We start from the raw sequence: 24,354 nt of genomic DNA on the forward strand, positions 1-24,354 counted from the left end.
TTGTTGAAGATGATGGTCCCACATTTTACCCCTATAAAGTTTTGAGCTGAACGATTTATCTTTAAGATAATTAGGTATGGCATCTTAACCAGATCAGCAAATAAATATGAACTGTTTACAGTTGCTTCACAGTAATATACATGCGAAAAAGCATAGGCGTTCACCTTTTCTGTACACTAGCAACTCTGTAATCTGATACTTTCATAATTTTTAGAAATGTCAGGAGTGCTCACGAACCCTCAACATGCAGCTTAAAAACTTCAAATATCTTCCAAAAAAGATTAAAATTTATTTTTTATCAAATGTTAAAATCAGTCATCTATATCTGTACAACGCGTGCGAGGCTCAAACATTTGTAGACTACTAACATTTTTTTTTATTAACTACTAATATTAAATCAAACAATCTATCATCACCATCGTGGCGAACAAAAAATGTTTTGGAGTTCTACAACAATTATTGAAAAGTCGTTATGACAGCTATCCATACAAAATAATCCGTTAGATATAACTTCGTCAATTTGTCAACTCTTAATAAAAATCACTGGATAACAGTTTTAATGTGTGAAATGCAGTGTATCTTAAATTCTGTAGGTGTTGCTGAACGATTGATATGTCTAGGCATCGAATTTAAAACATTTATTGCTTTAAAATATAATGATGAATATAAATGAATATATATGACGCACAAGTCAAGAAATGTGGTGTTCTTATATCAACCGTGTTTCTAGTATTATATCTACGAAAATGAACACCGTAGTCAAATATACAGTTCTTTGCTTCACCGACAACCATTGTAAGGCGTCCAGCATCAAAGTTGAAGAAGTGAATCTGTTGCACTCAAATTCAAACGCATTATTTTACTCTGCATGCGCTGAAATCTCGATATTTGTGTTTCATTGGCCGCAAATAAAATGAAAGGGCAAAATTCTAGATGAGGAGAGACGATTGATTTTAAGAACTATATTTTACTGGCAGTTAAGTCGTTTTTCAGTCGACAGAGAATTCCATGCTTCTTGGCAATTTTCTTGATGACATTGTCAATGTGAGAGTTGAACTTTAGTTTGTCATCAATAATCACGCCAAGATATTTAATCTCCCGAACGCGATCAATAGTCTCATCATCAATTACAACAGAGACATCATCACCTACACGATTCCGCGAAATTACCATTATTTAGTTTTACTTATATTCAATTTCAATTGTTTATACTTAAGCAATGTACTTGAAGAACGCAAATCTTCATTCACGTGTGAAACGGCTTCTTCTTAATCTTTAGCTGCAATGCATAACACAGAATCGTTAGCAAAAAGATGAATATTGCAAAATCGTAAAACTCGTCGTATGTCATTAAAATACATGATTAATAAAAGGGGCCCTAATACATTTTCCTGGGGCACTCCAAGGTTATTCCCCACGGGACTGGAAATAGAATCATTAAAAAAAGTCCTTTGAGTTCTGTCACACAAATAGCTTTCAAACCATTTATATGCAGTACTTGTAACTCCAAAGCGCTTGATTGATCGTAACAAAAAGGGCTAGAAATTGTTTCAAAAGCGCGGTTTAGATCCAAATAACAGCAACAATCGTATCTTTACACTCCAAGTTATTTTTCCACTTCGCTAATATCAAATCCAACGTGGTTTCACAAGAATGACCTTCCCGGTATCCCGATAGTTCCGGTATCAACAAACAGTTACTTTTTAAATATTCTAACAACTGGCCTTCTACAGCAACCTCTAAAATGTTTTCTAATGTGTGCAACATGTTGATGGGACAAAACTCGTCGGCTTTAACAGTCCCAGCAACTTTTTTGCATAGGACCAACTAAAGATTCTTTCCAAATTTTTGGCACGTGCTCAGATTGCAATGATTGATTATTAAGGTCTAGCAGCGTGTGTCGAATGACATGAAAGCTGTTTTGAATAACTCTAGCATTAACATTATCTACTCCAGCCATTTTTCCTAAAGAAAAGCAAATATTTTTAAGTTCATCTAATGTAATTGGGTGGAAACCATCAAATCTACTGTTACTATTAATCGGCTGTTTTATTTCGTCCCGTTCATCGACCAGTTCAATAGATTGATTGCTCAATGAAACAATCTCCACGAAATAATCATTAAACTTAGCAGCAATTATTGGTTCTGACTGTTCTAATATGCCATCAAAAGCTATGAACCGCTTCATCAAAGATTTCAAAATTTGTTGTTTTGATGCTGTTCAATTTTCCTCTGAATATATTCACATCGAGTTTTCTTTATTGACTGTGAATATTTATTAAGTGCGACCGTGTACCTATTTCAATGATTATCACTATTAGATCTATAAAACTTTTTGTACCATTTGTCCCTCTTACTTTTACGTATTATTAGAGGTCCAAATTGTACGAGCTGTTCGAGTTTTTCAAAGAAACAAACTTGTGTTCAACTAATTGATTGGTACAAGTTTTCAAAACGGTAGTAAGAACAGCTGCATGTTCAACCAATTTCCCGGTAACTGATGGAAAATCCACGCTTCTCTCAACAAGATTCGAAACAGCTTGCTTCGATTATTTCCTCCCGCACTTCAATTTAAAAAAAATCGTTATCGTTAACATGCTCTTAAACATTAATCGGATGGATCTGAACCGCTCTATTGGAATCTGAAGAAGGAAACACGTCTCCAGAATAATATTTCTTAATTCAAAATTTTTTTACTCCCCATCTTGATTGCAAAGTAACTATAATTATGGCCGTAATTTTTTGCACTTTTCACTGCAGAAGAGACAGAGATGTATTTGCAGAACAGTGTATTTTTGAAGATTTTGGCAGATGTTTCATGCGTGATGCAAACATAAGTATGTTAAGTAAATTTGTACAAATGTTCGGAAACAAAATGATAAATTCAAATTACCCGAGTTTATAGATCAATTAAGTAATAAAGATAGCAGATCATAACTTAAGAATGTACTGGGCTCCAGTATGTCGTACTACTGTGTTTGGTATTAAACTTGTAAAAAGCCGATCGCGTTGCAATTAATTAGCTTTGCTATATTGGCTTAGCCTGCAAAAATACCAAACAGCGAGTATGTTATTAAGTGTGTAAGTCCGAGATATGGGAAAATTTCATCAATATTTTGATTCTAGGTAAGCAAATGAATTGAATCGTTCCTTTCTCCATACATTAAAAATTCTCCCGCAAATCGAGATTATAACCCAATTCTTTCAAATTGTGCACAGTTATTTGGGATCTCAATACGCATTGGGGGGTTGTAAAGTTGAGCCACCATAGTGACCATAATTAAAAAAAAAAACATATATTTGGGATCGCTGTCATATAGTATTTAAATTATGTCGTGCTATGTTTCCAAAATTGCAAGATCTACAATGTAAAGCTGTATGATATATGACTTATGTACATTAATAACATATCAAAACAACAACTCAACTCAAACTGTGTAGATCTAAAATAGGTTCAGCCGCTGGAAAATAGCATGCTGCAAATAGAATAAAGTTGCACAATTCTTCCGACCATGTCGCGCCCCCGGCTATTAGGTATGCCCATGCAGCTTCGGTTGAAACATTGTAATTCAAAATGGGTTGTTACGGAGAAGTGAAATCATACAATCATCGTTCCAAAGGCAGCTCATAAAGCAGCAACGATTTCTCAGGAAGCATTTCCTTTCCCCACCCGGGCTCGTTACATTCCTCCACCCGCGTGCTCTACTCCCGCAGTCAACCGTTCCTCACTCTTCATTCTTTTCTTTATTTCAGGTACTAATTAAACCGGCAAACCTTGGCAAGCTTTCTTGGAAAATATTGTCATAACACGACGGTGGCCAGAGAGCAGATCGAAAACTCACATCAAGACGAAACCCACCCCCACCGCCGTCGCCACCGACTCGGTCGCTCTACATGGGTTTGTAATAACTTTTAATTGATCTTCGAGTGTCGGACACTTTGTACTGGGACCGGAGAGCCGAGTGAAGCTTTTATGAAGGTTTTCCAGCTAAGCAATACGTGAGATGTGTGTATTCCACTGACGTCGTCACAGCAGCAGCAACAGGCGTCCGACGTGATTCATTAGCAGACGTGTTCGAATATCGTCATTAACAGCACTAAACTGGCACAAACCGAAACCCAACAAACCGACAGTAGTGACTCGCGGACGGTTTGGGAAAAAGGTTTTGCAATCGATTCGCCAGTAGTCGCGTACAGCCATTAGAAGAGGATCAACGGAGAGATAGCTCTACGATCAAGATTCCAACTACAGTGAATAGAAGACGAAGAAAAGAGGAGGAAGGTTGAAGTTGTCGTAAATGTCTACTCGTCTGGAACAGGGCAGCGCCGGCGAGAGAAGAGAGCGAGAGGTCAAACAGGAATGTTTATGAGGCCTCATGGGTGTATGTGAATAAATGATATTATTTTTTAATTACTAGTTGTTAAAAGAGAACAGAAAAAAAACAACAACAGTGTAAAGTGCAGCTTGATGATCGTCCAGCCGGAGTCAACGGCGAACTAGTTATTTTTATAATTAAAACGTCTTTCGAATTGTAGTGTTGGTAGAATTACCGAGAAAAATTGATGAAAAAAAAACTGCTTGCTCACCAGCAGTTCTAGTTTGATGAAGAACAAGTAGCGGTGGAAGTCGCCAGTCCCGGGCAGCAAGTTGGTAAATTAGCGTGCAATTTCCGAGGACCGTCACAATTCGTTGGTAAATCAGCGGTACCTGGAATTTTGGTGTGGCACCGCTTATCCGGTCCGTTCGTCGCGACCAGCGAAGTCGCAACCACATCGAGCGGAAGTAAACGGGCCAGAGGGAATAGATAATCAGTCAACGAAAATCCATCGATTACAAACGTGCAGCGCTGGGTTGTAAAGCTTTCGACAAACAAGCTCCAAGAAGAAAGAGACACCGCTTAGTGGTAATGGGAAGGTTTTAAAACCACTGCGGGGTGGCGGCCAAGTGACAAAGCGCTGTTCCAAAGCGTGTGGCCCGAAAAGAAGAAAAGAACGCGTGAATATATATCGTTACAGAAAAGTTGGTTATTTGATTAATTAATAAGCATATTAGTGTCATCGTTTGGTGTACAATTTCCATTACTGTTTGGTGTTCCGCGTCGCTTCATATATCAATTAACATAGTTGTAACTAGTACGCTGTTTACACTCATATCAACGCTTCAAAACAGCAACCGCTCCGTCACATCACCGCAGCGAGGTGTGTGGTATCAACAGGAATATCGAGCTTAAATCAATCAACATGTTGTTTCACAAGTGCATCTCGTCCCCTAGTATGTTGGCGGCAACGACGATGCCAACGACAACGACGACGAGAAGGAGGAGAAGGTGTCACTATGTCGGTGATGTTAAACTGCTGACAGTTTTGATTACTGCCTGTCTCACGGTGGCAACCGGATTGATTGGTAGGGCTCACGGCGAAGATCACTGCAGTGAGCATCGTTATAATGAGTCCCTTGTCAGTGATTACATGCAGTTTACAAAAGAGGTAGCCGAACGGGAGTATGGTGTTATAGGACAGTTCAAAAGTATGCACTGCTGCGCCAAAGGATACAGGAGCATTGAATGGTAAGTGTTGGTTTCCGATTTTAACAATAGATAGACTAAATGAAACGTTAAGTGGCAGTTTCACCCTACAGGACTCAATCAGCTAATCAATTCCAAGCCGCATGCTATTAATACGTCAAAAACTGACTCGTCGTCGATTATGATAGCTTATAAAGTTATAAACTCATTATACCAAGCCTAGCTGTATGAGAATGTTTTGTGTGTACCTTAAATACAAATTACGGATTTATCTATACGATTTCGGATAATCAGAGCCCAGATCATCCGAAGTCAAGATATCGTTAACAGATCCTCGTAAATATTTGCATTATAAACTTAAAACATTCCCCGAATCATTGATTCTACGGCCAGTGTTAATCGTTTCCAATCGATCCATCGCCATCACGGACCAACAGCGTTGCATTTCGTTTTATCTCATTCATGATTCGCAGAAGATAAACATTTGCTTCTGGTGCAATATTTTTGCAACATTTTCCTCGGAATTCATAATTTATCTTGGAGCATATTTATATTACGACTATGGGTTTGTTTACTTTAAATAACGCTCTGTGGTTTCCTGCTGCTATGTGATAGAAGAAATCTCGCAAAAATTAACATCAATGTCTTCCCAGAACACATGCTAAATTAATTTCATCGGTTCTGCAAATTCTTACATAAAATTAAAAACCATTTGACGAAAATGAGGATAACAGCGATCCGCTGTCAAAAGGACCTCATTTGAATGGATGATTTCAATTTGCTTTGTCAATTGACGAAAGCATGGATTTAAAATCAAATAGTTAGACATGTTTAACAAAAAATCTGTTATAAGCTTAAGTCTTGAATCCTACTTGAACTATTGGTTTTTATTTTTGTCTAAAAAAAAATTACTTTCCTCAAGTGCGAATATTCAAAAAATGTTAGACTAGCTCAAAATGTAAAAAATGTTATAGGGAAAATGTCTCTAATATTGGCCTATGGATCTAAAATTGGGCCCATCGCTTAAAATCTGCTATTTATCCATTTTATCTAGATGAACGCGTTATTGGGACGTTACTAATGGATATTTTTGGTTGCTATTGAAAATTTAGTCGATTGCTGAATTAATGTATGGGCCCAAATTAGGGACATTTAGGCCGACATTACCTGCATTTCCCCTATCATTTCTGCATCATAAAATATGGTTTATTAGTACTTTCTTATAACTTATCGTTAATATTCCTTCAGCAGCTGTGTAAATGGTCATTGTTTTCTTATATGATACGTTATTTTTCTAGTTTTCAATAAACATAAAAGATTTTTATAAATAAAATATTACTTAAGTCCATTCGGGGCTATCACATTTTCAGTTTACACACTAAGATTATTTTACCGAAATCTGTGATATTTTACTGAAATCTCAACAGCTGAACGTTCGGTAAACAGTTCGGTGAATTTTCACAGATTTCCTGTAACTTTTCAATGAATATCTGTGAAAGATCACCTAAAATCTGTGAAAAATCACCGAACTGTTTACCGAATGTTCAGCTGTTGAGATTTCGGTAAAATTTCACAGGTTTCGGTAAAATAATCTTAGTTTGTACATTCATTTATTTTGCATGATTCCTGTTCTAAATATGACTGTATCATATGAAATCACGGTTTGCATCAGCAGGTAGATAATCAGTCAAGAAAAAATATAGCCATAAATTGGCAGTACTTCTGAAATTTAATTAATTCTACAGAAACTAATTAACTAATCATGTTTGTATTACTTCATGCGAGAAATTAAGGAGTTACATAGTTGGATATGTTTAACGTCAAATATCAGACTTAAAGGGAACATTTTAATTATATAATTATATAAAGTTTTGGAGATAATTTTTGGGCAGTTTCGAGGAAGCTTCTGGGATATATCTTAAGAACTTTGGGAACTTTTCTAGGAAAGTTATTGATTGCTTTGAAGGGTAATTCTATGGGTAATTTTATGAAAAGCTTTGAGAAAGTTCTGAGAGAACATTACAGATCATCTGGAAGAACTTAAGGCATTAAGCAACGACGGGAACATCTACAATGCTTCAAAAGCACTTTTGAGAAGCTTCGTGGCTATACTTTTTGGAAGTGCCGAGAAATCTTTAGGTATATTCCGAGGGAACACAATGTTCTGGGGGAGCCTTTTAGACAACTTCAGAGAAACTCGAAGAGAACTTCACGGAAAAATCCAAAGGAACATCAGGAAAGCTCGGAGAGAAGTTGAGTCAAACTTGAAGAAAAATTACGAGAGAACTTTAAGAATGTTTCGGGGAAACTTCTGTCACGTTCCGAGGAAACTGCATGGATTATCATAGGGAACATGCTCCAAGGGTGCTTAATGGAAATTCGGTAAGAAACTCATAGTCAAATTCTGTGAAGTTTTGAGGAAACTTTCGGCATTTTTCGAGAGCGTTGTTGTAATTCTTAAGAGCCACCCACATTAGATCCGTTTGCGATGAGTTGAGGTATATTTGACAGATAGACAATAGATTTAGCTGTAACTTTGCGCAACGCGTCCGATCCGGATCTTATGTGGGTGGCCCTTTAGAGAACTAGACAGAGAATCCGAAAGAACTTTAAACTTTTAGCAAAACACGTTGCAAAGTGGACATGTTGTTCAAGTCGCTAAACTCAAAATAGAAACCAATGGTGGGAGAATGCGGTGCTAAGCTAAAATAGCAAATAAGAAGGAGCATTATAATAGCGATAGCGATAGCCGGTTCCCGTAGCGGTGCTCTTATAAGCTGTTCTGCAGCTAAAAATGTTGATTGGGTTTGGGGATAACACGGAAGAATCTTTCAAGATAAATCAGAAAAAAAAGTTTCAGAGGAAGATGGAAAAAAACGGTCATGGGCGAAGTTGGAATATTCTACCAAGGGAAGTCAGAGGAAAACTTCAGAAATCGGGATAAGCTTCCTAGGAGGTCGGCAGACAATTTCAGAAGTCAAAAGTCGAAAGAAACATCCGGTGGAATCCAGAATGGTTCACGTTGTTGCCAGGGAAAATGAATTCGTCTAATTTTACTTTCATAATGCTATTTTAAATTAGACGTTATATCTACCAATTCCTGAAAAATTGATAAAGAGTAAAATTGCTGAGATATTTATCTTCAATCATGTTTATGGTTGTATCGGATACGACGCACAAATGAAAATGTGTTGATCTTATTAAACTAGTTTACAGCATATTTGAACTTTGTATGCTGATGGTCATTTCCCATGTAAAATCATGCGCTGAATCCAAAAATGTAAATGGAATGTAATTAATATTATTATTATTATTATTTGAAACTGTAATAGTAATGGGTGCTATCGACTGAGAAAGTTTACCACAGGGGGCTTATCGGCTTGCAGTCACTAAACAATTGAACAATCACATATTTCTCCTAATCCGACGTTTCAATGTTAATTTCATCTTCTTTGGGATAATGTTCATATCAAACTTCCAAAACCTGAATTGATAAAAAAATATTATCAAAATTAGGTCCCCAATACTCTTTAACCGCCAGATAATTCAACAACGATGTTTCAGCATTTTTTAAAATATGAGTGACTAAAATCAGTTTATTCCTTACGAAATGTTTTGTGTTCAGTGTATTTACAGGAGAAAAAAAATAAACTTACATCGTTGTTAATGATAATATCCAAATAGATTGGAAACAGTTTTTCCAAAATTTACTTTATTTATTTTTTTCATATAACTTGGACACAGAACGCTGTGGCATTTTGACGTCTATAATTATTTTGATAAGATGAACAACTTTGTCGAAGACGTCAAGTCTCCAGAATGTCAGAGTAAATAGATAGATGTTGGTACCATCTACTCGATTCAGTATTGAACTATCTGTTTATGTCAAAAGATGGTTCTTAGCATTGTGAGAAACTTCGCTTAAGACACCAAATCATGAAAACGCTTCGTTTTTGAGTTATTAATTTAGTTCCACTGGATTGCATTCCAGGTTTATCATTTGTAAAAGTTTTGCATTTGTGTATGCTATATGCATTTATATAAGATAAAAAAAATTAACATACCATGGTTATTGATTTTTTTACCGTCGATCTTGTTTTCCGTACTGAGTCCCAGGGAGGCAGCTCCCACACTTAGACCATTCCTATCGACCCAACAACACATAGATCGTGTACCAATGGTTTTACTTCCCTTCCGAAGGAAGGCGTGATCAGAGATTTTATGCCCCAGAAAATCCCAGCGGCGTTGACTGGGGTTGAACCCAGACCCTTTGAAGTGAGAGGCAATCACGCTTACCACTACACCACCGGCGCCACTGATAGTTATTGATGACAATATCGAAAAAATAATGGAAAAAACGCTTTTTGCTCATATTTTTTTGTTTTCCAAAACACTCGAAAACACTGGACTTGAAAATTTTGACGTCTTCAGCTAAGTTGCTTTTTTATTAGATAAACAGCTTTGTCTAAGATGTTTAGTCTCTAGAATGTTAGAGTTAAAAGTAAGATTTTGAGGCCATCTATGCGAATCAGTTTTGCACTATTTGATTATACCAAAAGATTGTCCCAATACTAATAAGCAACTTTGCTTAAGACATCATGTGCCGGAAATGCTTCGTTTGGGAGTTATTAAATTTGTCCCGCTAGATTGCTTTCCTGGCCCACTGTACAATGGCATCAACGTGTAGAGGAAATTTTCCCCTACCCGATGATGCTGTTGTTTTGCGTGGGTGGCATGCGCCTTGCGAGGAAAAATCATACAAAGATTTCTTTACAAAAGCTGATAGACTGCTAGTGTACTAAAACTGTACTAAAAATATGGAAAAACCCGTTAAATAGCATCCAAAAGTTGACTGAATGTTTATTTAGGAGGTGTAGAAAATACAATGTATATTCCCGTTTCTTGAATTCGTCACTTTTTGGCAACCAGGTTTTGTTTCACGTCCTGTTGGGATGTTTGCTGGCATGGTACCACCGGAAACCATCTTGCATACAGATTCGCCGAACTGTACAGTGTGCCGCAATGAACCTTTTCACCAAATCAGGACCGGAGATCCCAGGATTCTTTTGGACTGCCCTTATGACTTTCGCTCGTAGTTTCGGTCATATGTTCCACTTCTACGTTTGTTTTGTTTTGCACGATCCAACGTTAGTGTTTCCCGGTAACGTTTAAATACGGTATTTATAGTCGATTTTGGAAATTTGAGAGTCTTTGCAATCTTTCCTCCTAAACACGTTGGATTTTGAACGTGAGTGTGCAGAATTTTTTCACGATAACTTTTGATGAATCCTGATGAAATTTTCACTACTAAATAAACAATCCTTCCGGATCAAAACGCTGTCAATAGTTTCTTGCTGCGACAACTAGAGGCGCTACAGTAATTAAAAAAGAAGCGTCCAAATACTATCTGGAACAGACTTTATAAAGATGGTTCAAAATCGAGCTCCACCAAACCCTATCGATTTCAAATCAGGTCCAGGTAAATATCCCAAAATTTGAGCTCATTTTAATGCAACCTCAAACTGCACTGGTTCTTTGAAATTTATATGGGAATTGCTATGAGGTAAGTGAACTTTCCGTTCTAGCCAGTCGCAGTAATGATTAACGGGAAAGTTTGATACCCGTACTAATGTGAAATTTGATCAGCTGCAACTTTGCTTAAGTTTGCATTTGAATTGAACAGCTAGTATGTTATAAGTGCAAGATGATCTTTCAGTTTTTAGGCCTACCAAAAATAGATAATGGATTGGCCACCTAAAAGAGATATTGGATTGGTATTAGAAGTTCTTTTAAATAAAAAAAATTTGGTATTCTAGCATAAAAACCATTGATTACATGAACAGGAGAAAATTACTTATGAAAACCTAAATCTGACCTGTCCCCTGCCCGAGCAGGAACCGATAACTTACCGATAACATATGAATATCTTAATGTGGTATGATACCTTATGCTGGTATGCTTGTTGTATAAAGCCTTGATTTGATATTATTCAGTTATCGAAATATTTTATAAAATATTGAATTAATACCAAAATAACAAAACGTGTTTTTTTAGTTTTCAGACAATAAGACCTAAAAAAGTTATTGGATTGGTATTAGAAGACCTTATAAATAACAAATTATGGTATGCTGGCATCAAAAAAACCATCTGTTATCTGACATTTATTATAATAACTAAATTATTTATTAGTTCGTTATTCGTAGAACTTTTTTGAGGTATTATTTTTGGTATTTTACCACTTATGCCAGGCTCGTCAATATCATATTCAGGTTGCCGAGTATGCTATTATCATACCTGAATTTGGTATTCATAAGTTATTTTCTCCTGCTCGGGTGGTGTTGATCACCCGAGCAAAGTAAAATATCAAATTGATAACAAGTTCTATTATTCGGTTATCACTTTTTGATAACTGAATATGTTATCATTATAGTTGGCTGTTAGCATAACAAAAATGATAACAACAAATTCCTCGTTAGATATCACAAATATAACTAATTTTGTTATCATTGATAATATCTTGATAACAAATTCTGTAAGCCATACAAATTTATTTCATAAATTTCAAATCATGTTATCATTTTGATATCAAAGCCTTACGTTGATAACTGAAATATGATAAGGGATTAAAAGCACTATTTTTTATTGGTTGAATGCGTATAATATCAAAAGTTTGAATTAACCTTGCATCGTTAATAAATATATAGTGATTTTTTTCATAATAACAAATTTATCAAGGCTGATAACTAAATAAGTTATGCAATAACAACTGAAAACAAAATGATATCTGGGCTAACAAGGCTTGTTATCTAGATGATATCGGGTTGTTATTCTACTTTGCTCGGGCAGCCTGACATAAGAGGTAAAATACCAAAAATAATACCAAAAAAATGTTCCGACAAAACAGTTCCAATACCAAATTATGCAAATGCAATAGCAAAACAAATCATCCACACATGTATTTATGTTTTTTGGTATCCAAACATCTAGTTTTGTTATTTATAAAGTATTTTGCATGCAATATTTTGGTATTATTCTTTGCTATTTTACCTCTTATGTCATGCTGATCAACACAATTTTTTTATCAGGCCAGAATTAGGTATTCATTAGTAATTTTCTTCTGCTCGGAAAGTAAGTGATAAATAAGGGCCAATTTTCTTAATGTTCGTCACTTATCTTTGGTCAGATTTCAGGTACTTTTACTTATAGCTAGGACGGTTACAGCACGGATAACTTAAGACTAAAGCCTAAAGACTAATAGCTTAGGTGGCGTTTTATAATTGTCCAAGACTGTCTAATATGGCGGATCAAGAGACGAACATTAAAAAAAATTGCCCTTGGTTATCACTTACTTTCTATGCAATATTAGTTGTTCGATAGCAGGTCGGGACCGCTCGATTTATGCTTTAAAGTAGAGTAATTCTAATGTGATAATGAAAATTTCGGTTGACTGGCACAAACAGTATTATGTTGGTATTATATTTACACAATTGGGTACTGGAATGGAATTTCGGGGACAGTTTATTTGTATTTTACTTCTGATACCGATCAGGAACGAATATATTTTATGTCAGGCTCGTCAATACCATATTTAGGTTGCCAACTATGATGTAATCATACCTAAATTGATATTCATTAGTCATTTTCTCCTGCTCAAGTGAATCCTGCTAAAATTTGGGTAGTTTTGAAAAAGCGTGTGCGTTTACTCCCGATAAAGCTATTCAGCACGCCAGCTACTCTAAAAATAATCCAAACATGGTAATTTGTGCGAGTTCTCTCGTCAGCAAAAAAATAAACAACATACTTCGGCAAACGAATGGTACTGCTGTAGGCTGTGATTAGTGCTGCAAATGAAAATAATGCGTACTGAGAATTTTCGCACGATGCTCTATATTTGCTCAGCATGCTGTTAAGGTGGATCCCTAGAAATATCTTGATGCATAATGAGCTGCTACTATAGAGACATGGCACCCACGTACTGTTAGATATCATTTTATGGATACCAAAAGCACCTGGAATCGTACGCGTGCACACACACTAACAAGAGCCGATTGGAATTTAGTGCAACACTGCATATCTTAGAAATCCGTTGAGGAATAATGTAGATATTTTCTCCAGCAACATTATTTGCAACATAACAACCATCACCGTAGTGAGAGGGTGGTGGCAAAAACGGGCCAAGAGCATCAAGCCAAAGTTTGCTTGCTGAGATTCAGGAAAACATTTATCGAAATTCAGCAATCAAACATCACTCACCGTAAAACTTGTCAATCGGAGCTTGACTTTGAGAATCTCTGCAAACAAAACTCAGACAGATAACGTAATAATGTCGAAAAATGAAACTTTGAGAGCCAACAGTCTATTATGCTAAACATTATAAGCATGTCTTTTGGGAATAATCGGGTAAAATGGACAACTTCCTGCGCTTTGCACAGGATGGGACCATCACCAATCGATTCCTTGTATTTTTTACATAGATATGCACAGTTCGAAAAAGTAGTGTAAATTTCTGTTACTATGATGCACATAAATAGAGCGTCACATATCATACAAATTCACATTACAGATCGTGTAAATTTATGAGTCATTTAATGAAACATTCTAAATGTTGTATGCAACCATCCATCTTTGCAAGCAATATTTCTTGCAAGTTGCTAGTTTACGTTAAAAGGAAGTTTACATGCTTCAATTTTAGCATGCATGGATATTTACATCACTATTAAAATTCATAATTTTTTGGTGTGTATGTATCTTGCAGGCCATCAAACTAGCGCAATCTATTTAAGTACGATTTCGAGCCCGTTTCTTTCCACTGTACATTGTTATGCGAAGGCACTGTATTTTCTTCAGCTCTTTTGAGTAGCAAACACAAACATCACGTCCAGTATTGAGTGCTATTAGCCCTGAAAATTGTAGGAAGCAATTTTTTGCGATTACGCAGATATGACTTTTGAAAGTTATGTCATATTTAAAAGTTTTTGTTCAATATATTTGAAATTATGCGGTAACGGTTAAAGTTTTGTTGGAATACGTTAGTATAAAATATCAAACCATAACTAATTATAACTATAACTAACTATACCATCAGTTATTTGTTGATATTATATAAAAGTTAGTTAGTCCTGGTTCGAGGAGGTGTCCCTGGTAGATTCAAATATGTTTTTTGCGGATAAATTCGCACGCAAATATATGATCTGACAAGAAATTCGCAGCTGCGGCCAAAGGACAAAGGTTTCCGTCACTGAGAAAATGATAAACTCGTAGATTTACAAAACCGAATGTCTCCTGAAGTGAATTCTGCCCTTCACGATTTTAAACAAACTGTACAATGAAGGTTAATTTTAAGTCACAATGATAAGTTTTTTGCTACGGCTTTAAATTATGGAAAAAATTGCATCAAAAATGTATCAAAAAATTAAATAGGATTATTTACATGTTTACATGTACTTCTTAACTTCAACTGCCATTTTCTCGTGAAAAGCGCGCAGTTCGAAAATGTAGTGTAAATTTCTGTTCAATATGATTTAGTTAGTATGACAAGTTTACATTATAAATCGTGTAAAGTTCTGAGATATTTCATGGAATGTTGCAAATATTGTATGCAACCGTCTATCTTTGTACGCAACATTTGTTGCAAGTTGCTGGTTCTCGTGAAATTAAATACACGCACCAATGTTTACTTTACAAGTAAAATTCAAAATTTTTTGCTGTGCATTTGGGACAGATACGCGATTAAAGACACGTAGAATGCTTTCATCAAACAATTGCCAAAGTCCTTCATGAATCATACCAGCATTCACTCCAGCTCACACATTCAAAGCCATAATGATCAAGCTCATCCCATTTAATTTATTAGTTGCATTTATTGCATTCCTTCAGTGGACAGTTTTCTACAATCGCCAACGCCGAAAGGCACTCAGCATACAGCCGGAAAGCTTCGGAGAATATCCCAAGTTTTTCAAATTTACCTCTTCAAATTACTTCTAGCTTCCCTATGTACCTACCCAGTGTGCTTCCGTTGGCTTTTTTTTCCATTCGCAGAAAAACTTGGGTTAGGCCTAAATTGCTCGCGCGCCATCTGTGTTCGCCTCGCATTGAAAGCAGCGCCCGGGACTTCTAAGAAGGTAACGGAAAAATCTCGGAGCCGGTTTTGTCAAAACTTCCTCTACCGCTGGCTGCTGCAGTGTCCACTTCTCCTGCAGAGGACCACCAGAATGTCGTACCACTACATCCAATTTTCATCACTAGGAGAAGCAAAACACTATGTATACATCGTTTTCCCGGCACGGGCAGGCACCCAACTTATGAGAGCACCATGCAGGATTGTTGGATATATTGGGAAAATCATCGCAGCGTCAGGCTTCGGGGAAGCGAAAATTAATTTTCTCCTTCGTGGAAATGCTTTTTCTAACTTTTCCTCGCATTTGGTTCTAATGCGGGGTGGTTGAATTGCTGACTATGCACGAAAAGCAAACTCGTGAGGCATGATGATGGGGTATTCTTTTTTATCAATATCACCGGTTTGCACGATTATGCGTATAAATCTTGCAAAAATAACGGCTTCATTCTCAAACTGCGCAAAACTTAGTAATTCATTTCCTCTCTAAAACTCTGACAGCATCCTACGGAGCATCCATTGGCAACTAGTCGGGGCGACCAGACCATGCAAGGCTCTTGAAGCTTTCGAAGTATTTATCGATCCTGTTCCAGCGAAGGATCGATAATCAGTGGAGCAGTGTACTTTTTTTTTTGTATTCAGCCACTCGAGAGGGAGAGGGAGAGAACCATAGTAGATGAAGTCTAACGAATGGAAAACTCTGACTGGTGATGATGGTGATGATGTTTCGCCGGAATTTGTCTGCACCAGTAGATTGCGAATTTCCCAGACCTGTTTGCTATATGTTTTAGTGGAGGGGATTCATAAAAGAGAATTTATGGGGTTTTCGGCGGCTGCGTTGATAAACAATACGTACATGGAAATAATTAATGAAATTGCATGCCTAAACACTGTAACCGCATGGTACTTCTGCGAAAACTGGGGCAAAAAGTTGGTTCTTGATCCTAGAGTGCGGATCATAAGGCCTGTTCAAGCTGTAAAACAGATTGTTTTGCTATCCGAATTGTTTGTTTAGGATATGTATAGATTATGATCCATACAAAAATATACATTGCTTTAATTAATGATAATCAAACGCATAAGGCCAGAATGAACCATCAAAGCAATTATGCTCAAACAATACATTTACAATATATATATATATATATATATATATATATATATGTATATATATATATATATATATATATATATATATATATATATATATAAATAAAAACAAAAATCAAAATTTCCATATTTTTGTTTTCTTGCATATACAAGTAATTTATTTTATTTATTTTTTAATGGGATCCACTCTATACACTTACGTAATAGCCTTTAGGTAAAATACATTAAGCATTACATTTGTCACATCATTTATTTAAAAAAAATATGATAACAACTATGTTGACATAGTTAATACTCATAACGGCATTTATTAAAACTGTATCAAATGAGTATATTTACTTTAAATTTAATAAAAAATTGTCATTGAAAACCTTAAACTTACTTAACATGTTTTAGATATTTCAATCAATTTTCCAAAGTTGTAAACGTGTAACGAAAAATGTCACCGAAAATTATAAAAAATTGTGCAAACATTTTGTACTACGAAATTCATATTTATTTTAGTTGGTGGTAATCTTTTACCTAGAAGAGCTGAAATATTGGCAGAATTGTAAAATTTATCCTGGTGTTTAAGTTTTATTGAAATGAGTATTATCATTGCATTTTACGGCACAATCGATGTAACATTTCCTAAAAATTACATGCTGCTTCAAATGTACTGTTAATTATTTTTTCTATGTTGCTTATAAGTAGCACAGCAAAAACATAATTTTGATATCTCATCAAAGTGGATGCACTTCAATCGTGTCAAAAATATGGTGTCATATTACTTGCCAAAAAGGACAAAATTATCATTAATACAATGCATGAGCTAACATTACGCTGCTTTTACTGCATTTGTTTATTTGTATGGCCATAAAAATTACATGAAATTTTCGGCATGATTGAAGTGCATCCTCTTAGATGTGATATTAAAATTTATTTTTTGCTGAGTGAGCTTAAAACTTGCCAAAGAAAGCATTAATCTAAGTAGTCAAATAGAAAAGTCAGCGGCGCCAGTGTTGTAGTGGTAAGCGAGATTACCTCTCACCCCAGCAGGCCTGTGTTCAATCCCACACAGATAAACACATAAAATTCCGAATTTTTATCTGTGTAGGGTCCAGGTGTGGGAGCTGCCTCCCTGGCGTCGCACTGTGGGGAGAAGGGTGGCCACACAGTTCGAAAAAGTAGTGTACATGTCTGTTAAGTATGATGCAGGGTATGATGGAGCGTCACATATCATATAAGTTTACATTATATATCATGTAAAGTTCTGATGCATTTCATGCAATGTGGCAAATATTGTATACAAAAGCCCACTGTTGTAAACAACATTTTTTAACAAGTTGCTCGGTTGCGTGAAATGAAATACAAGTTTACGTGAATGAATGTTTACATCACTATTAAAATTCAGAATTTTTATCTGTGCATTAATAGAAAAATTTACTATTTTTAATTTCACATATTGATATGCCAATTGAGAGTACATACTCTAGTTAAGAAAAGCTGAAAATATTTCAACTTAATATATTGGCTAACGGAGGATACATGCTACCAAAGTTGAAACAAGCGGAAAACTATAGAAATCTAGTGTATTTTTAATCTTATGTTTCCCATATGATATACAGTAGTATAAACCTATTGAAACATATCATTTTAAAGCTTGAAATCTAAACTTTCCATTGGGGTTATCTACATTAAAAATCGATCAAGTTTTTGGATTGTCACATGAAAAAATACTTAAAAATTACGATTTTTCAAAACTAAATCATATCGCAATAAAAAATTCCACCTCGGTTCGATCAACTGTTCATAAGAGAATAAAGTACAATCCTAGTGCTAAATTTCAGCGAAGGTTACATCTGCACTTACTTGCTCTGTCTCGAGAACGCACCAATTGAAAATTTTGTGTTTTACCGAATGGATTACAAATAAGTCGATTATGCACTCTAGCGCTCATTTTTGATATGAGGGTACATCATGATAATCATCAGTTCAACGTTTCAACTTTTGGCTATATTACCTAAATGCTATCGCACACATCAAGGGTAACAAAAAAATAGTTTTAAAGACCGACATATTTTTGGCCACCTGTTTGTATGGGACCTTCCCATAGTGCGTCTGTAGCATTGGTGCTCAGCACGGAAAACAATACCGACGGAAAACAACTCAAGGAACAAAAGAAATGTTGGAATATGTGTGTTCGCTTAATAACTTGAGCCGTCCTTATAACGAACAAAAAATGTGTATTTATATCTGTTTTGGTGATTAGTACAGAAAAACAAAATGTATGGCTTTCAAAATTGGTCTGTAACAACTTCAAAAGACATTTCTAGACTGATCAGCAGCCGGCAACCTTTTTCGGGGGGCGTTTTGATACATAGTTTCGGGTATGTAATGGTACAGGCTTAGAAAACTCTCAATCAGTGCTGCAAAATCTCGACAATACACGGTGATGTTGACAATTCTGCTTTGGTCACTCATTTGAGCTAACAATCATAGTCAAGACATACCATGTCAATTGTCAATGACAATGTTGTCAGTGACAAACATGTGTAGATTTTTATATTAGCTAAATTGTTTGGAGGCGAACCAGCCTAAAGCTGAAAGCCTCCTTAATAAAGCTAAATAATAATAATATTAGCTAAATTTGAAACGAAATTAAATGACTTGAGTAAAACAATTACATGGAGCCGTTAAAGTCATGAACTACTTGGATAACAATAATGTGACCCAGAATGTACAAAATTACACTTTTGGTTAGGGGCTGTTCATAAACTTCATAGACAGTTTAGGGGGGGAGGGGGGAGTTGGCAATTATTCACGGCCCATACACATTTTATAAATTTTGTATGGACAATTGTCTACGCAGGAGGAGGGGGGGGGGGTTCGAAAATCAAAAAAAACTAGTAGTTAATGTTAATGAACAGCCCCTTACCACGGGGAATCTTTGTCATTGACGAAAAAAATGAATGAGATTTTGACGAAAGTTTTTTTGAGGATCAAGTCTGTCAGTGACTATGTGAAGAACAATTTTGTCAATATCGCGCGAAAGTCTGACAATGACAAATTTCAGCACTGCTCAATTAACAACTGTGGAAGTGGTCAAGGAACCTAAGTTGAGAGCTGGCGTAAAGTAACAATGAGGACGTAATATAGCAAAAGAAGAAGAACCTGTTCCCGAGTGTTCCGAGCTGCTTTCTGTGTTTGTAAGAAGAGGTTGTGGTGATTGATCGCTGTAGGCACAGTTTCACGATTCGATGTTGGAGATTTTTGTACTGGCGACAACATTCGCACGCAGTGGTCGATAATCATATTGGCATTTTCGGAAATTACCTCTTGAAGTCTGGAACCGCAGTCGGTGTCTCGTTCACTGCAGCGGTATCGACCGTTATCGATACTGGTTTCCAAAAACTTGCTTTTTGACGACGTTTCAGTCGAAGGCGATGGATTTGAAGTCAGGCGACTTCTGCTATACAAATTTAAGCGAGGTAACATCGTTACAACGCGGAACATGTTAAGCCACCATCAAGTCATTCGTTTTTAACTTTGACTGCTCCAGCTCGATGACTTTGCTTTCGGGAACCTCCAGCAAAATACCTGACAAGTATAACCAAAACATGCCAGGATCTTGTTATGAAGGCAAAATGGCAACCAGACTGTGAACTCGTTCCGATGCCGCTAAAAGATCTGTTTGACCATTAGAAGCAGAAAAGCAATGCTATCATCACCGTATTCTTCCTGAAAAGGAACTAGTATTTTTGCTACAACTTTGTCGTAGGCGTCATTTCGAGTGGAGTGGACGTTTACGAGCGGTGATTTGTTGAAAAAATATCGAATACGCAATTTTTAATTCTAATTTATTTCGTATTCATGTTTTCTACAGTATTTTCTTACAGTTTATCGTAGAAAAACCGAGATCCGATCAGTCGTAAGCCAAAGAGCGGGTTTTTGATCTCACGCTACTCATTAGCTTCAGCACAGATGCCTTTCTAACAATTTTGGATACTTTTGCCCACTCTTTCGCAAACTTTGTAGCGGAATCCGCTGCCTTTACATGTTTTCGCACATATGCTTTGGTCAGAGACCAAAAAGTTTCGATTGGACTGGCCTGGGGACAGTTATGCGAATTCATCTCCTTGGGTATGAATTGGACCTTGTTGGCTTTATACCAGGCTACCGTGTCCTTGGAGTAATGAACACATACTTATTTAAACACTCACGCACGTTAACATCAGTTCTCATTGTATCCGTTGTCACAAACGATTTGGAAAGCATACCACACTCACAAATGGCTTGACAAACCATAGCCTTTTTACCAAATTTTTCGGTAATAATCGACTTATCCGCGTCGTAAACACTTCGGCCATCACGGACGGTGTAGTACTGATCACCAGGAAGAGTTTTGTAATCAAATTTAACGTATGATCCATAATCACGCACACCGATTTTCCGCAAAGCAATTGATCGTAAAACTTTCGAGCCCTCGGTTTGACGGATACGGTTTGTTTTTCACTCCGCTTTGGCTTCTTCTGCTTCTTATACGTCTTTAAACCCATTCTTACCGTGGCCTGCTGGACGTTACTCTTCGAGGATCCAATTTGTTTAGCCACTTCTCGAACCGAAGCACTTTTCTTGCGAGTGAAAGCTTGCACGATTTTCCGGTCCAGATTTCGGTCAACAGGGCTCGGTTTACGTCCATATATTTCCTTGTCCCGGAAAGTTACTTCATCACCATACTTTCGAATCGCGTTTCGAACTGCTCCGATGGTTACACCTTCCAATTTCGCTAATTGACGCAGAGAAATTTTGGGATAGTACACCATTTGTGTACGATCTGTTTGCGCTTTTCCGGAGAAACATATTTTGTAATATATCAAATAAATACTAAAATAACTACTGGCGTGGACCCCCATAACAGGGAAATGGTCACCCTAATGACATCATAAAAATACGGGTCTAATATTTTGCGATAAGGAACAAAACTACCAATTTTTACGAAATTTTGAGAACCACTATATCGTTTTGGCTGAATAACGAACTATGGTATTCTGGCTTCTAAAAAGCGTTATAATAATACCTTAATTATGTATTAGTTCGTTATTCATACAACATTTTTGAGGTATTATTTTTTTAATATTTCACCTTTTTTTATCAGGCTCGTCAATACCATGTTCAGGTTACCATTTATGCTGTTATCATACCTGAATTTGGTATTAATAAGTTATTTTCTCCTTCTAGGGATCTGCCATACACTATGCCCACCATATAGTATGAATAAAACAATTGCGGCATGTTGCGGATACCCGCGGAACAGTTTTTAAGTGATGCATTTTCCAACAACTGATTAAGTTATTTTTTATTTTATTTTGTATTATTATAGTCACTGTAACGTTCTTGGGTTCATTCGTGACTTGTCTGAGGGTGAGATTTGAACTCGTGACTTTGGCGTGAGAGATATGGATGCTAACTACTACGCTGGGGTCGCCCTATTTATAATGTATAAAAACATTGCCTTCTATTTGCATTACTCTAGGGAGACCCATTCAAAACAATCGTTCCACCATCTCAAAGTGTGATTTCCGACAATTCCAGCTAAATTTATGCCTCACTTTCGTTTGTCACCTTTATGACTAATGTTTCGTTGGGGAATTCGTTGAACAACTAAGGTGGGCTCGATGCACTTTTTCCCGCATTCATTCTACCGTCCCGCCCTGATTCCGTTTGTACATGGGAGCTCCAGACCACTCTCATGGGGGATAGCAGCCTATGGGACATACATTCTCATGCCACTAGGGACAGTGGAGACGGCGGTGGAAATGGCGGAACGATGACGGTGCGGTGCATGCATGTGTGTGCTGCCCTCTCTGTGCTCCTTTTGTTTCGAGCACCAGCACCAGATCAGAGGGCATTGTATGCAGGTAGGTGGGTAACGGGCGCGCGCGCGTCCGGTATAGTTTTGGCCTTTCCCGCTAAAGACAGCACACAGAAAAAGTCTCGCACCGAAAGGAGAGATAATCACTTCTTGGAAGCCTGCCGTTCTGCCCACAAGAGAGGACTCTTGAAAGTTCTTCACTCGGTTTGCGGAGATAGCAGTCGGTGTAGGGTACCTTCTACTCTCTACGTCTTTATACGAAACCTTTGCTCTTTTTGTTTTCTTTGTTCACTGCTTTTGATGCACGAATAAAGTTTTATTATTTCCCAGCATCGTTTGGCTCGTTATATTTTAACGACGATAGGCTGCGAATGTGTGGTGGACAGTGCCGCCACAGACTATATGGCTATTGCGCAATTCGATGTCTTTGTTTGCATCCGGCCTTCCTGGGAATTTGCTAAGAGAACGAATTTCTCCTTAGAGGAATAAATATATGAATGCAATTTATAAAGAAATGACAGAATATTTATGTAAAAAAGGAATGATGACCTATCAAATATGGATTGAAATATAATCGGAGCAGCAGGGGTTGTTTGGAGATTGTTGTTGGTACACCACGAAGGGATAATAAATCCATCCTCAGTGCATCACTCCATATAAACACGTATTAAATTTGAGAGTCAATATTTCAGTTGAAAGTAAATTGACTTAATTGCATCTATTGTTGGGTTCCAACGATAGGTGCAAAGTAAGAAGGAGCATGGCACTTTTGTCCCCTTCCCCAATAATTTACAATAGAAGCAAAGTAATAATTTTCAAACATTAAAAAAAAAATGCCTTGAGGTATGAAATAAAAATATATTCTTTAAAAAAAATGCTGAGCCTGTCTCTAGAAACTTTAAAATTGCAATCCAACCTTCAAACCTGAAAATTTGAATCTCTGAGAAGCTTTTAAAACAATGTCTATGTCTAGGATCTTGATCATTTTTCATAGTCCGAGATTTGCATCAAGTTGAAAGTTTTAAAAACTTTTGGCTTATTTTCGTTTTAGTATGTAACTAAGCCACTGAATCCTGAAATTTTGGTTCAATCCGGCATCTTTGCTAATTTTTCTTATGAGACCTTGAACTGTTTCTGAATCCAGAATCTGCAAATTCAAGTCTATATGCAATATGGGTATTTTCCGAACGGGAACGACATGAAGAGGCTGAAAATCGATGTCCGACGCCCAATTGGAATCCAAATGGTGGCCATTGGTTTATAAAAACCTGTGAAATATCTAAAATATGGGTATTTTCGGAAAGGGGGCAATGCATGCAGGCCAAAAGTCGATGTCCGATGCTATTTTGGATATCCTGAATTCCAAAATGACGTCGGAGCATCAATTTTCGGCATCTACACGTTATCCCTGTTCCGAAAATACCCATATTGGAGGGTATTTGACACTTCCTGAACCCAATAGTCACCATGTTGGATTCCAAAATGGCGTCGGACATCAAGTTTCGTCATCTACACATCGTCCCCGTTCCGAAAATACCCATATCGATATTTAACACTTCTTATGAAATTTGACACTTCTTATACAACTGAAAACCGCCATCTTGGACTTCCAGACATCACCCCGAATCCAAAAATATTGATTTTTATAAAACTGGAAGGATTTGGACGACGAGGATCTCGAGAAAATGTCTACAGTTTCGCAATGGATCAAAGATGCGGAACGCGGCGGAGTAGTTCAAGACTCTGGAGTC

At 36.8% G+C, this 24,354-nt stretch overlaps 2 protein-coding genes across 2 annotated transcripts in view; one reads left to right on the top strand and one right to left on the bottom strand.

Annotated features, from left to right (window-relative positions):
* LOC135712869 (acetylcholinesterase) overlaps window positions 1-24,354 on the bottom strand; it is a 273,865-nt gene that overhangs the window by 191,190 nt on the left and 58,321 nt on the right. The gene's annotated exons all lie outside the window — the stretch shown is intronic.
* Window positions 1-24,354, top strand: part of LOC135712874 (fibroblast growth factor receptor 4-like) — a 90,456-nt gene that overhangs the window by 5,949 nt on the left and 60,153 nt on the right. The window contains exon 2 of the mRNA XM_065235958.1: window positions 3,754-5,567. Coding sequence (XP_065092030.1) covers window positions 5,242-5,567 — 326 coding nt within the window. The 5' untranslated portion in view covers window positions 3,754-5,241. The remainder of the gene's footprint in view (window positions 1-3,753; window positions 5,568-24,354) is intronic.

This window comes from Ochlerotatus camptorhynchus, unplaced genomic scaffold, assembly GCF_037179485.1.
Source record: "Ochlerotatus camptorhynchus isolate MF236.1 unplaced genomic scaffold, CSIRO-AGI_Acam_v1.1 ptg000510l, whole genome shotgun sequence".
NCBI classification, from domain to species: Eukaryota; Metazoa; Arthropoda; class Insecta; order Diptera; family Culicidae; genus Ochlerotatus; species Ochlerotatus camptorhynchus.